The sequence below is a fragment of the Myxocyprinus asiaticus genome, chromosome 47 (genome assembly GCF_019703515.2).
Source record: "Myxocyprinus asiaticus isolate MX2 ecotype Aquarium Trade chromosome 47, UBuf_Myxa_2, whole genome shotgun sequence".
NCBI lineage: Eukaryota > Metazoa > Chordata > Actinopteri > Cypriniformes > Catostomidae > Myxocyprinus > Myxocyprinus asiaticus.
The window spans coordinates 8,509,877-8,523,823 of record NC_059390.1 but is presented as its reverse complement, the minus strand read 5'-3'; the positions used below and the strand labels follow the sequence as shown (position 1 = coordinate 8,523,823).

Sequence of the window (13,947 nt, the reverse complement as noted above, 5' to 3'; positions counted from 1 at the left end):
ACAACAGCGTTTTTTAAGCGTGGTCTGAGACAAAGAAGCACAATTTATGATACTGTTGTTGTCAGATTTAACTGCTGATTTAAAATCTGTTCTTCGAATGTAATCGTGACCAACCGTGGAAATTTCGGTCTCTCCATTCAGGTAGATAGGAGCTGTACTTTTATACCACTTGTATCCATAGAAAAAAGCTGCCTGGGAGCGTTCCCATGATGGCCACAGAGCAGACTGACTTGCCACGAAAAGCCCTTTAGCCTTGGTGCGAGCTCCACAGCAGTCGACAAAGTCCCTTTGTTGGCAAGTCAGTCCAACGATCAAACAACATATTTAAAATTAGCAGTGAAATTTGACAACAAAGGTATCATAAATTGTGCTTCTTTACTTAAAAAACACTGCTTTTTCCAAATCTTTGCAGCAGGATGGTCTTCGCAGAACACGTTCGCGAGGTTTTATAACCTAGACGCGGCGTCCATTGCTTCGCGAGTCCTCTCTGTCTAGAGAGCTATTATTCCTTCATCCAGCGGGTGAGCCCGAGCTCTTTATTCGGGCAGGCTTCCTGTTATAATTTTAAAACAACCGCCTGGGTAGGCCACTATCCAATTTACGCCCACTAGAAGTCACAAGCACTTCCAATTAAATAAAACCTCCCTCCCTACCTCTGGTTATAAAGGGGTTAATTATTCTGTGTGTATTATATGACTCATGTAGATCCACAGATTAAGATGAATTTTCCATCTGGTTTTCACCATGTGGGATTATTCATTTTCATACACACTTGAAGACATATAAGTCACCGCCTGAAGGGTCGTGACCTCATATGCACATTGTTCTAAGTGTTTCTACCCTCGTACATCTAGGGTATGACTCTATGTAGTGCGGCATGATGGGACTCCATTCCCTATAGCGTTCAAATGCAATGTTGAGTGAACTGAATCAATAGGGAACGTAACCTCGGTTCCCTGAGATGAAGGGAACGAGACATTGCAAAACTTGGCCGCACTACTACGTCAGAGTTTCGAGGAACAAGCGACGCGTTCTTGTCCCTCAATCAGAAATTCGGAAGAAATTATTTTTGAGCGCCCGCTTTTATAGGGCAAATGCGCGCCTCAAACATCACTGCCAATCACAAAATTGCCGTTATGATACAAGTGCTTCAACTAGGTCGTGGAAAAGGGATTTCCCCATAGCGTTCAAATGCAATGTCTCGTTCCCTTCATCTCAGGGAACCGAGGTTACGTGAGTAACCTTAGACATTTTAAGACATAATTCTAGCATGAAGTGGTCTTTTGATCTGCCAATCCAGATATTCCTCAATTAAGGTGTCTTTCATCATGTGAACTAACTTTTATTTTTATTTAGTTGAATATATATATTTTTTTAATAATTTTTTGAGAATTTGCATGACTGCCCCTTGAATGTGTTTCAACTGTAGTGTTTAATCAATTTAACACTGGCATTATTTTTTGTAATACATTAATTGTTTTAATTTTCCATTTGTTATGTTATTAAATATATGTTAAATACCATGTTCACGTTCAAACTTATGTGTAGTATGGAAATATATAAAGTTGTCATTCAGCTTTTGCATCTAAAGTTGGCATTATAGCCAAGGGACAGTTCTCTTGAAGCTGTCTGAGTTTAGAGAGCTCCTGGACCACTTCTGAACATGCAACTTTTCTTTTTTCAGTACGCCTCACCACTCTGAACAACAACAACTTTATCTGCATAAATTAATAAAGAAATATACTGTCATACGGCAATATAGAGTACACAAGGTTGTCATTTCACAAGTTAATTAATTTTTTTTTTTTTTATGTATTTTGTAAAAAACATTTTATCCTAGTTCATTGTACTCATACTGTATGTACACTGGTGGCCAAAAGTTTGGAATAATGTACAGATTTTGCTCTTATGGATATAAATTGGTACTTTAATTCACCAAAGTGACATTCAACTGATCACCATGTATAGTCAGGACATTAATAACGTAAAGAATTACTATTACAAATTTTTTTTTTCCAGAACTTCTTAAACTAAGATTTCTCATTACAAAATCCTCTATGTGCAGCAATGACAGCTTTGCAGATCTTTGGCATTCTAGCTGTCAGTTTATCCAGATACTCAGGAGACATTTCACCCCACGCTTCCTGTAGCACTTGCCATAGATGTGGCTGTCTTGTCGGGCACTTCTCACGCACCTTACAGTCTAGCTGATCCCACAAAAGCTCAATGGGGTTAAGATCCATAACACTCTTTTCCAATTATCTATTGTCCAATGTCTGTGTTTCTTTGCTTACTCTAACCTTTTCTTTTTGTTTTTGTTTCAAAAGTGGCTTTTTCTTTGCAATTCTTCCCATAAGGCCTGCACCCCTGAGTCTTCTCTTTACAGTTGTACATGAAACTGGTGTTGAGCGGGTAGAATTCAATGAAGCTGTCAGCTGAGGATATGTGATGTCTATTTCTCAAACTAGAGACTCTGATGTACTTATCCTCTTGTTTAGTTGTACATCTGGCCTTCCACATCTCTTTCTGTCCTTGTAAGAGCCAGTTGTCCTTTGTCTTTGAAGACTGTAGTGTACACCTTTGTATGAAATATTCAGTTTTTTGACAATTTCAAGCATTGTATAGCCTTCATTCCTCAAAACAATGATTGACTGATGAGTTTCTAGAGAAAGCGGTTTCTTTTTTGCCATTTTTGACCTAATATTGACCTTAAGACATGCCAGTCTATTGCATACTGTGGCAACTCAAAAACAAACACAAAGACAATGTTAAGCTTCATTTAACGAACCAAATAGCTTTCAACTGTGTTTGATATATTGGTAAGTGATTTTCTAGTACCAAATTACCAATTTAGCATGATTACTCAAGGATAAGGTGTTAGACTGATGGCTGCTGTCTTGATTTGATCAAAAATGACTTTTTTCAAATAGTAATGGTGCTGTTTTTTTTACATCAGTAATGTCCTGACTATACTTTGTGATCAGTTGAATGCCACTTTGGTGAATTAAAGTACCAATTTCCTTCCGAAACAGCAAAATCTGTACATTATTCCAAACTTTTGGCCGCCAGTGTATGTGTTTGTGTGGGTTGAGTTAATGAGACATTTCATATTTTATCACCAAAAATAGAAATTGCCCTTATTTCTGTTATACAGGCTTTTTCACACCGTCACCCAAAACTCCCACTCCATGTTCAATGTGTCTGCAAATTCAGAATTGAATAAAATATATATCAACTATTTAAAAATGTAAATAAAATAAGTAGTTTTATAAAGAATAATCATCTAGATATTACCTAGGTCTTTTTCTGACCAACATATGCATTTAAGTGGGGTGAAGTTACATATGCATTCTAGGGTTAAAGCAATATACTTAAAAAAAAAAAAAAACACACATGGTGGCTTTAAAATTCATGCTGGAATTCAGACAGATTTTTTTTTTTTTTTACTTTGGATTATTTATTAAAACTGGGACAAATAATGGACAATGTCATGTTGTGTCACTGCTATAATAATAAAAAAATTATAATAATTAGATTCTGATTAATTTTAATATATTTCAGTCAGTAAAGTCCATTTTATCTACACATGACAGAAATGTCTTTCTCAGCTAATGCTGTAATTTATACAGGGCCTTCTAACTTGGTACATTACGAAAATATGCATTTTGAAAATTAATAGCAGGGCCCAACTTATGCAGTTCAGTTGCTATTTCGGCTATTTAACTGATGTCTAGATGGCCACATTTTAGATCTTTCCATGACAAATATCAAGCAATTTATGACCTGTCAGTCACAAAAAAAATAAAAAAAAAAATAAAAAAATAAATTACATTTAAAAAGGAGACTGAAAACAAGTACTAATTTTGCTCAAAAATTGTTCCGACCATCAGAAAGTACTGATGTGTGTACTTTCGCCCTCAAGGGACCAAAACCACAGTTCTGACATCACTTCATCCCCCTGTCTTGGACTAAATATGTAGTTTGATATGATTCTTTGAGTTCTCCATATTTAAATCACAATGCTTTATTTTTCATTCTGCAAATTTCTCTAGCAGACACTGTTATTTTCTTTTTATTAGTAGCTTATGTACATCCTTGCACTTTTGAATATCCCTTGATAAATAATGTCTCTTGGATCTGTAAAATCAGGCAAAAATGACCAGATGTGGATCTAAAATGTGCCAACAACAAATTCGTTCATTACATAGCACACACTTTCTGTCATATCTTAAATTAGCACCATCTAAAATAAAGAACAAATACCACAGCTACATTCAAACAAAACACAGTATTTTTGATCCGCTCATAGTATGGTAGTTTTTTGTTTTACATAAGCATCATGCCGGTTTTGTGGTTGGACAACTTTTGCCATACAGTTTCAAACATAAACATGGAACCACTGAATCATAGAACTGATTCAATTAATTGGGCATATTGTGCATAAAAATTTCAGAGAAAATAGCACGTGAATTGGGGATCCAAACTGTTTATTTTGTGCACAGTATAACAAGTTCTGACAATAATAAAAAGTGTCCTAACAACAAGAGCACTGCTGGTGGACCTCACAAAGGTGTTGACTCATGATCCGTTCAGTGAAATCAGAGTCGATTAATTTATCTGGTTTGGCATTAGAGAAGACAACTGATTTAAACACTAAACCATGTCATTTAAAAGGAGAAAAAGTGCTTTGTTAGAGTCATATATGTGGGTTTCATCACAGAGCCTTTTTCTGAAGTACAATATTTACTGCACATCTCCCAACACTGCTAAAGAACATATCAGATGACAGTGGTGTGGTTTCGTACAAGAATTTCACATTGGAAACAACTGTACAAGGAAAACTATTTTAACACTTGCAGCCACCTCTTTTAAAGGTGTAGTTCACAGAGAAAAAGGAAAATTCAGTAATGAATGTTCCAAACCGGAATTACCTTCTTTTTAACCATGAAACACAAAAAGAGATATTAGGCAAAATTTTAGCCTCAGTCACCATCCACTTTCATTGCATAGAAAATTGTCTCCTCGTGTGTTCCATGCAAGAAAGAAAATCATACGGGTTTGGAACGACGTGAAGGTTAGGAAATGACAACTGAATTTTCATTTTAGGGCAAAACCAAGATGTTTTTCTTAAGTAAGCTCAGTCATCCTTTGCCTTCTAGGTAAAAGGAGTGTATCCTCAGAGTGTGCATGCAGGAAGAACTCTCACTTTGAGTTCAAACATTCAAACAAATACTCCAAAAAGCTATCCCACAACTCCCTGCTTCAGCTGGAGAGATCACAGGAAACGGATGCCTGCTCCAAATTGAACTCCATCACATATCCTGCAGGTAAGTAATAGAGTTAAAGTGAGGTCATTAATAATTTAACACCAATACAAACAGACTAACAACAATACTGTCCCAAAGGCTTTATTTTGGCTGTCTTTAAGTAGTAGATGTGTATATTTACCTGTCTCCACTTTGAACACCCATGGGGAAGCAGTAATTGAGTTCAAGTCTAGCAATATTTCCTAGACGTAGAATTATTCCCGCCCCATAAGACCAACGGATACACTCTGCTAGCTTCTGTAGATGTGCGCGTGGTCCCTCTCCTAAACAAATAACAATACACATGGATGAAAAGTGTCAAACTGAAGTTTCCATGAATCAACAGCATCACCATGTGGCCAAAAGGCCTCTCTACACATACATTCAGTCAAGAACTAAAGACAACTGCGTTTCCTTAGTAAAACCTAATGGTCTACACTAGGGGTGTAACGGTACACAGAAGTCACGGTTCGGTACGTACCTCGGTTTTGGGGTCATGGTTCGATGCGAGTTCGGTACAACAGGAAAAAAGCAACATATCCCAAAATGCTAGGTTTCTTTTCATTTATTTTGAACAGACAGTAGTGCAAATTACAGTTTGTTCCACCTAGCGGCATTTAGTCCCCCCTGAGGTAGTTGGTAGAATACAGCCTCCTTTAGTGTATTAAGCACTAAGCAGTAAACGGAATGCACTCTTGCATAGGCCATATATTTTTTTGTAGGGTTGATGAAAAACAAAAGGTATTTGGTCACAATCAGCTACAAAACTGAAAAGCATCTCTTGTGTTATAAAAGTACAAAATAAATAGAATAATGAAAAATAAAACCTGTGCATTAGGAGAAGCCATTCTTGTTTTGGGTTGGTGCGTAGATGGTCTCTTCTTCTTCTGCTCTTTTTCTTGTTGTGGCGGTTAGCAAACAGTGTTGCATTAACGCTCTCACCCCCTTCTGGATTGGAGTGGATCGCCTGTGACTGACTCGGATGTATTCTTCATCTGACTGCCTGCACCGAACCGTGACGTCAGTACCGTGACGGTTCGGGACGAATACATGTACCGTTACACCCATAGTCTACACACAACATTTCAACCTAAGAGGGTTTACTAACTAGGGGAAATACTCACCGTAGTTGAGGTTGCAAAGGTTTCCAGCATTGAGGAAGAAGTGAGTTCTGAAGAGGTCAGCCAAGCTGCCCTTGGTCGAGCGGAAGGGGAGGGGTGTGTACAGGTGGAGCCCACTGGCCCAATATGCTTCCCCACCCAGATAATCACCTGATCAGGTAAGGTCACACAGAGGTCAGGGTTTCATACCAGGAACATAACATAAAATAAAATTACAAGGACATACCATTCAACAATAAATTTAATGGAATTAATTGTTTTTTAAAGCCATTTACCTTCACTCTGGGGCCCAATACTGTACATGCCGAAACCTCTTACACTCGTTGGACCGCCCAGATAGAACCTGCCAGAAACAATCAAACACTATACAGTCAAATTACATATATAAATTCAGTCCCTTACTACTTCTCTAAGAGACTTAAGAGAAAATAATATTCTTTAACACTGTATATCCTTCGACAAAATATCTACAGTATAATCCCAAAAACACACCTGTCAGCAATGGAGGTAGGCTGACTTGTAAGTGGATAGATCATCCCACCCCACAGAGATGCAGATAGCACCTATAAGAGAAACAGGTAGTTACTGTAACAGAACTCTACAATTATTACTTTTTAAGTCCAATTTATTAGATTTATGTGTAGATGAGCACAAATACTCCATCAAACCATCACAAAAATTCCTTGAGAGTTCAAAAGCGTATACATTAAGCAAGACTACATACAGAGCCCCAGATAAAAGGTTTGTTGAGTTGTAGCTCAAAGTCCTCCTTGAGAAAGCTGGCATCTCCACCGGTGTATCCTGCCAGTTCCTAAACCAACAGAGCAAACAACTATTGTAGTCAGTACAGGGAATTACAAAGCAAAGTAATGTTACATGGGGAAACACCAAACTGCTGTTGACATGTTTTGGGCTGATGTTCAAGCCCTCATACCTGGTTGATTCGTAGTAAAGCACCTCTTCGGGGCAAGATCGCTGAGTTTCTGGTGTCTATTACCATGGTGTGCTAGTATAAGACAAGAACAGGGATATTTCATGAGATCAATCATTAGTCTAAAATAGGAGTTTTCAAAGTAGTAAACAATAAGCCCCCCTCTGACAAAATTTACAAGACTTTGTATTTTCCTCTAGTGTTATATTATCAAAATGCATCATATTTCAGGCATTGGAGCAATTTACCAATGATGATCAATAACCTTAAATTCAGTCTGACAGACTCATTCAGCAATGCGTCATACACTGGTGTGTCATTAATGGCTATACATATTTATATTAATAATATTTTTATAAAATCTTTTTTTTAATTTTTTTTATCCCCTTTTCTCCCCAATTTGGAATGCCCAAATCCCACTACTTAGTAGATCCTCATGGTGGCGCGGTTACTCACCTCAATCCGGGTGGTGGAGGACAAGTCTCAGTTGCCTCCGCTTCCAAGACAGTCAATCCACACATCTTATCACGTGGCTCGCTCTGCATGACACTGCAGAGACTCACAGCATGTGGAGGCTCATGCTACTCTCCACGATCCACGCACAACTTTCCACGTGCCCCATTGAGAGCGAGAACCACTAATCGCGACCACGAGGAGGTTACCCCATGTGACTCTACCCTCCTTAGCAACCGGGCCAATTTGGTTGCTTAGGAGACCTGGCTGGAGTCACTCAGCATGCCCTGGATTCAAACTCGCGACTCCAGTGGTAGTGGTAGTCAGGATCAATATGCGCTGAGCTACCCAGGCCCCCCAGTATTTTGCATCTTTTGCATTTTTACTGTTTTTAGCCTGCATTTTTTCTAAACTCGCATCACATGAGCCAGTCTCCGTCTCTATATGAAACTCACTGATAGGGCCGTTTCAAGCTATAAGTGGTATAAGCGACTGCTTAGAGCCCCCGAGCAACCAGGGGACCCCACGAAGCAAGGTCGATTTTTTTTTTTTTTTTTTAATATACAAAAAGCTGCAAGTAAGTCTCAGGCAGCTGTAATGCCTCAATTAGACAGTTATAGGGGGCCCCCTTGTGGCCCGAGAGGGAAGGGAGAATGTAATTGCAAGGAGAGAGTAGTAGACAGGCAAGCGCATGCTCACAGGGTTTTTCGTCATCATGAAGCGCACTTATGTCGTGAGCGGAAAAAATAAAAAGGAAGAGGAGGAGAAACATAGCAAAACCACTGGTAAGAAACAAATGTAAGCCAGCTACCTGGCTACATGGTTTTTATTCGTTGTCATGCATTAAATTGCAACAATGGTTAGCTAACGTTTTGCAGTGGTGTCTGTTTTTCCAAAGGTACATGTTTTCAGACATTTCTGCAAGCTATATAACTAAGGAGTAGACAATACTATTGTCACAATAGACAGTTTTGTGTAGATAATATATTCACATTTTTTGAATATCCAAGTAGAATTTCACTTAGGGCCCCCATATGCTCAGAAACGGCCCTGCTCACTGATCTATAATCAGTGGTGAAACTGCACTTGTCACAAACACATGAAGACACATCGACCCGATATCATGTTGAACTCGTAATGGAAACGTCATGACGAATGAACAGAGGCAGAGCTATATGGCTTTATCACAGATTCACAAATGTACAGGACAAGTTAAGCATGCACACGCATTCCCTGAGAGAGAGCAGGGAGATTTCTTCAGAGAGCATCTTATATTTAAGAGTGCAAGTCCAGATTTGTGCACGAGTGAAGGAAATTCACGTGCGAGCGTAGAGATTCGCACTAGCACAACCGGTACATGGATGTGTTCTTGCTCTTTATAACGCCAGATAGCTACAATGTATTAAGATGGACTTTGGTCCATTAAGCTATTAATTTTCATGTCTCCACAATACATTTTTATTGCATTTATGTATCTTTTGGTTTTACTTGAAGTTATCAATCTCCATGCCTCCCCTGAAATTCTCTGATGCCTCCCAGTTTGAAAACCGTGGGTCTAAAACCATGGAACCAAAAGTTTCTTGGGTTTAGGTTTACGGAGGAAAGCTTACAGAAAGGGCGGATTTTAGGGTGTGGCCACTTTCCTCTCTCACGGCAAAGGAGGCACTTCGGGCCAGACATCCAAGTTCTCGCCACACGCCCTCCCATTTCAGAGTGTGATCTGTCATCCACAGTGGGAACTGAAAGACACATATTGCATTAAACCACTGCTTATAAAGTATAGGCTTGTTAATCATTTAAAGTGAAAACTGAGGTCACTTAGCTCAGTTATTGTCCTTACATTCAGTTCAGTAGAAACGCCCCTGTCGGTTTCTTTTAGAGAGCTCCACGGAAACTGGCCAGTGACTTTGTACAGGTTCAGAGCAATGCTTCATAAAGGAAAGAATTCAGAGATGTGTAAAATTCCAGCTGTTGGACAGACAATCCCACCCCAAACTCACAAAACTGAATTAGCCAATGTTGCAACATACAAATGGCTTACTTATAATTGTCTCTGTATTTTAAGCTGGGATGAGAGACAGCAATTTAACATCGAAAAAAATGACACACTTCACATTTTTAAGTGATTTACTTTAAAGTTTTGCCTACTTGCGTTCATAATACCCCGGCTGAGGTTTGAAAAAAGATAGGCCATAGGATGTCTCTTTAGTTCCATATGAGAATTGGAAGGTGACCCTCTCTCCACGACCAAACATGTTTGGAAGCTTAATACCCAATACCTTTGCAGGAATAAACACAAAAATACACACAATGAAAATCTAAAGAATAATAAACTACAATCCACACTGACTCAAAAGTGTGGATTAATAACACCACTGAGCCAAAGAGAAATCGTATCAAAAGATGACAAATTTGTGTGACAGCTTGACTGGTCACCATATTATGTGAGAGCTGGGGTGTGTGTGTTAGTATTATGGTTCTCACCATACTGCCTTCATTATTTCCAACCAAGGTGTTGTAACTGCCAGTAAGACGTTTTAGCTCAGTAACCTCAAAAGTAACATTGAGTCCATTTGGCAGCGCATCCACTCCTAAAGAGTACATTAGAATGACAACAATTTACAACAAATAGTGTGGATGAATGTTTTACATAGATTATTCCTCTATGAAGTTAATAGAAAATGTCTGTGTATAAAGAAGCAATTGATTCTGAACCCAGATTAAATTGCAATTAGCCACTTGGAGAAATAATCCTCCCTGAACTTGTAATTCACCTGCATACACAATATACCAATATAATAATGACACTGGCAATAAAAAGACTGAACTTTGGACCCATTGGTTTTGCCTTCTTTATGAGTGGATAAATGAACTGACGTCATACTATATTCTTTAGTACAGCTGTTTGCCTTAACCTTAACATTGCAAATGCACTTTGTAAGCATTCCATTCAACCTGTTCTACTCAAAAGATCTCTTTGTTCTACAACATATTTTGTCAAAACAGCTCTCTTATTACGTTGGCTAGACAAAGCCAACATACTGTTATTTTACAGACATGGTTTAGGGTTTTTTTCAAAATCCCTAAACCAAGACCAAAATTTCTGACTGTAACTCCTCCTAGAGCTTTCAAGCTACATCCACCAAACTTGGCACAGACCTTCAGAGTTTTCTGACTCAAGTCAGGTTTCTATGACTTTTCTAACTGATCAGAATTACAGTGTTTGGCTGTAAACAAAAATCCCGTACACTTACATTAACGGAAGGGTCAAACGAGCCAAGACTTTTCAAACTCTAACTGTCAAAAATAAACAAGGCCTTAAATCTGCTGAAACTGTGTCTCTCTTTTTCTTTTTCTTGCCATTTATCTATCTGTAACCTTCAAACGTATTTTTTTTTTTTTAAATTAGTGTTAAACTATTAAACAATCAAAGTTTGTTTTGACAAGTATTACCTATCTATTACAATATCTAAATTAAGCATGATCAACTGTCTGCATATAAACACATGTTATGGATTCGTTACCTTCTGAGATGTCGATCACCACCTCCACGTCTTTAAATATGCCCAGACAAAGTAACCTCTGTCTGGCCTCATGGGATTTCCTCATCACCTGCGAAAAAACTGGGTTTGTAATCTTTTCTCATAATAACCGATCTAAACGAAACACATCGACCTTGCCAACTCACTCACTTCAACCAGGTTCCTGGCAGTGAAGACATCAGAGATCTCATAGCCCAAGTAATCCTCTTTAGTTCTTCCTAGACCTGCAATATTCACATGCTGCACAACAACCTAGATGAAATCAGAGATGTCACAGTGTGTGACTGCAGGTGCAGATTGGAGATATATGCAATAATAATATGCAACACAATGTGAGTTTCAGGCTTAGTTTCCCCAAAAATAAAAAATCTGTTGCAATTTGCTCACCCTCATGTTGTTCCAAACCCATGTGACTTTCTTTCTTCCGTGGAACACAAGAGGAAAATCTTTAAAGAGTGGTGATGCGGAGCCTGGGTACCTCAGCGAGTGCTGATGCTGACTACCACCCCTGGAGTCGTGAGTTCGAATCCAGGGTGTGCTGAGTGACTCCAGCCAGGTCTCCTTAGCAACCAAATTGGCCTGGTTGCTAGGGAGGGTAGAGTCACACGGGGTAACCTCCTCGTGGTCGCGATTAAGTGGTTCTCGCTCTCAATGGGGCGCGTGGTTTTGTGCATGGATCGCAGAGAGTAGCATGAGCCTCCACATGCTGTGAGTCTCCGCGGTGTCATGAGCCACGTGATAAGATGCGCGGATTGACGGTCTCAGAAGCGGAGGCAACTGAGATTGGTCCTCCACCACCCAGATTGAGGTGAGGACCTAGTACGTAGTGGGAATTGGGCATTCCAAATTGGGGAGAAAAGGGGATTAAAAAAAATAAATAAAAAGAATGCTGAGCTGCTCTTTTTAGACTGTCAGTATCTAATATTCCGCCTAATATTTCAATATTTCATACAAGTGTGGAACAACATATGGGTGAGAAAGTTATGACAGAATTTAACATTTTCAGTGAATTATGCCTTTAATTGAGATGTCTAAACAGTTAGTGCAAATAATTTTAAAGTTACCCCTAATATAAAGTACTTTGGCAGTACCATGGTACAGTGATGATATCAGTTGGTAATAGCAAGGTACTTTAATATATACTATAGTACTGAATGACTACTACATTGATGTACCATTACATTTACATGGTACTCCCAAGTACTTTAAATTATACCATAGTATAACCATGCAATATGTTCAAAGATCATGATACTATCATGATGGATTTCCAAAAACCCTGCTAGTACATTGGTGCTTTCTCAGTGTAATTTAAAAGAAGTCAAAACAGTTTAGAACACAACTTACATCTTTATTTTCTAAAATCTCTTGTTTAGTTTCTTGTACAGCCTCCATCACTTCTATCTCCTCTGGGTTGACGCCCCGGTCTCGCCCATACATGGGGTAAGAATCCATACTCTACAATATAAATAAATAAATAAATATATAAATAATAACAATAATGATAATAATAATAATAATAATAATAATAATAATAATGTCTATATATTTCACACATGTATAGTCACATACTGCCCACTGGAACATTCCTAAGAGTCCATTGTGCATGTACCCTTCTTTATAAATGCATCGAGACAAAACAAGCAAGAAATCCAGCACAATAACTCTGAACACAAGGTCACAGAAAAGCCCAGCATATGTCGCCCAGAATTTTTAAGAAAGCAATTACCCTCGCATGCACAGTCCCCATTTTATTGTGCAACGATACCCTAAACGCGATGAAGTCTCTCAGCTGACGGTGCCGTGGGAACGTAAAATATCGCACTTATTAAGAAGCAGTGAACCCAACCCCCTTCAAGGAGGACGCCATGACAAGCAACCCCTTTGCGAAGCAGAATGCTGATTGGCTAGACTAGTGTGACGTTGTGTAGAAATGGGCGGTCCCCCTCCCAGACCAGTGAAGAGGGCAAATGTTAAAGCAGAGATCTATGAATGGAGCGTAGTTTTCCAATTGTTTGGCAATTCATATTATTACGTCACATTTTCGTAGTTAAAGTGTAGTTTTGTAAACTCAGGCTCGTACACAAGTAGCGTACATAAGCCATTTCGTTGGTTTACAATGTCCGCCTGATGATTTATCACTTACAAAAAAACTAACTATGGTGACTAACTATGGGGTAACTCTTTGTGTTGACATAATGGACACGTACCATGGTACTAGCATGGTAATATTGAAATATATTGGAATACAACGGTATACAGGTACCATGACATTACAATCTGATTCTACTTTCGCCAGCAGAGGGCAGTATATCATCTCTAGTGGTTTGTCTAGATCGCTTTTTTATCATGAGCAGACTAGCAAGTCTCAAAGATGTAACCAATCTCTGGTGAAATCTCTTTTACCGATTTTTATTTATTTATTTATTTATTTATGTGTGTGTGTGTGTGTTTTATGCCTTAGTGATTAGATTGATCCAAACTATTACGAAGTTTCAGTATTTTAAAATCTCAACTTAAAGGGCACATAATTAGTGGGCAATTATCTTACATAGGCCTGTATTAGAAATGTTCTTTTTATTACTTGCTATTTA

General features: G+C 38.6%; 1 protein-coding gene across 1 annotated transcript; it reads right to left on the bottom strand.

Annotated features, from left to right (window-relative positions):
• Positions 1-3,322: 3,322 nt before the first annotated feature.
• LOC127436394 (sorting and assembly machinery component 50 homolog B) lies at positions 3,323-13,232 on the bottom strand. Its single transcript, XM_051690498.1, has 15 exons — positions 13,083-13,232; positions 12,701-12,811; positions 11,504-11,605; positions 11,336-11,423; positions 10,296-10,402; positions 9,960-10,090; positions 9,652-9,739; positions 9,422-9,550; positions 7,362-7,433; positions 7,152-7,238; positions 6,920-6,990; positions 6,703-6,770; positions 6,431-6,577; positions 5,449-5,590; positions 3,323-5,321 (listed from the first exon to the last, which is right to left on the bottom strand). The coding sequence occupies exons 1-15, from the start codon at positions 13,101-13,103 to the stop codon at positions 5,276-5,278; spliced, it is 1,410 nt and encodes a 469-aa protein (XP_051546458.1). The 5' UTR covers positions 13,104-13,232; the 3' UTR covers positions 3,323-5,275.
• Between the last annotated feature and the right edge of the window lie 715 nt (positions 13,233-13,947).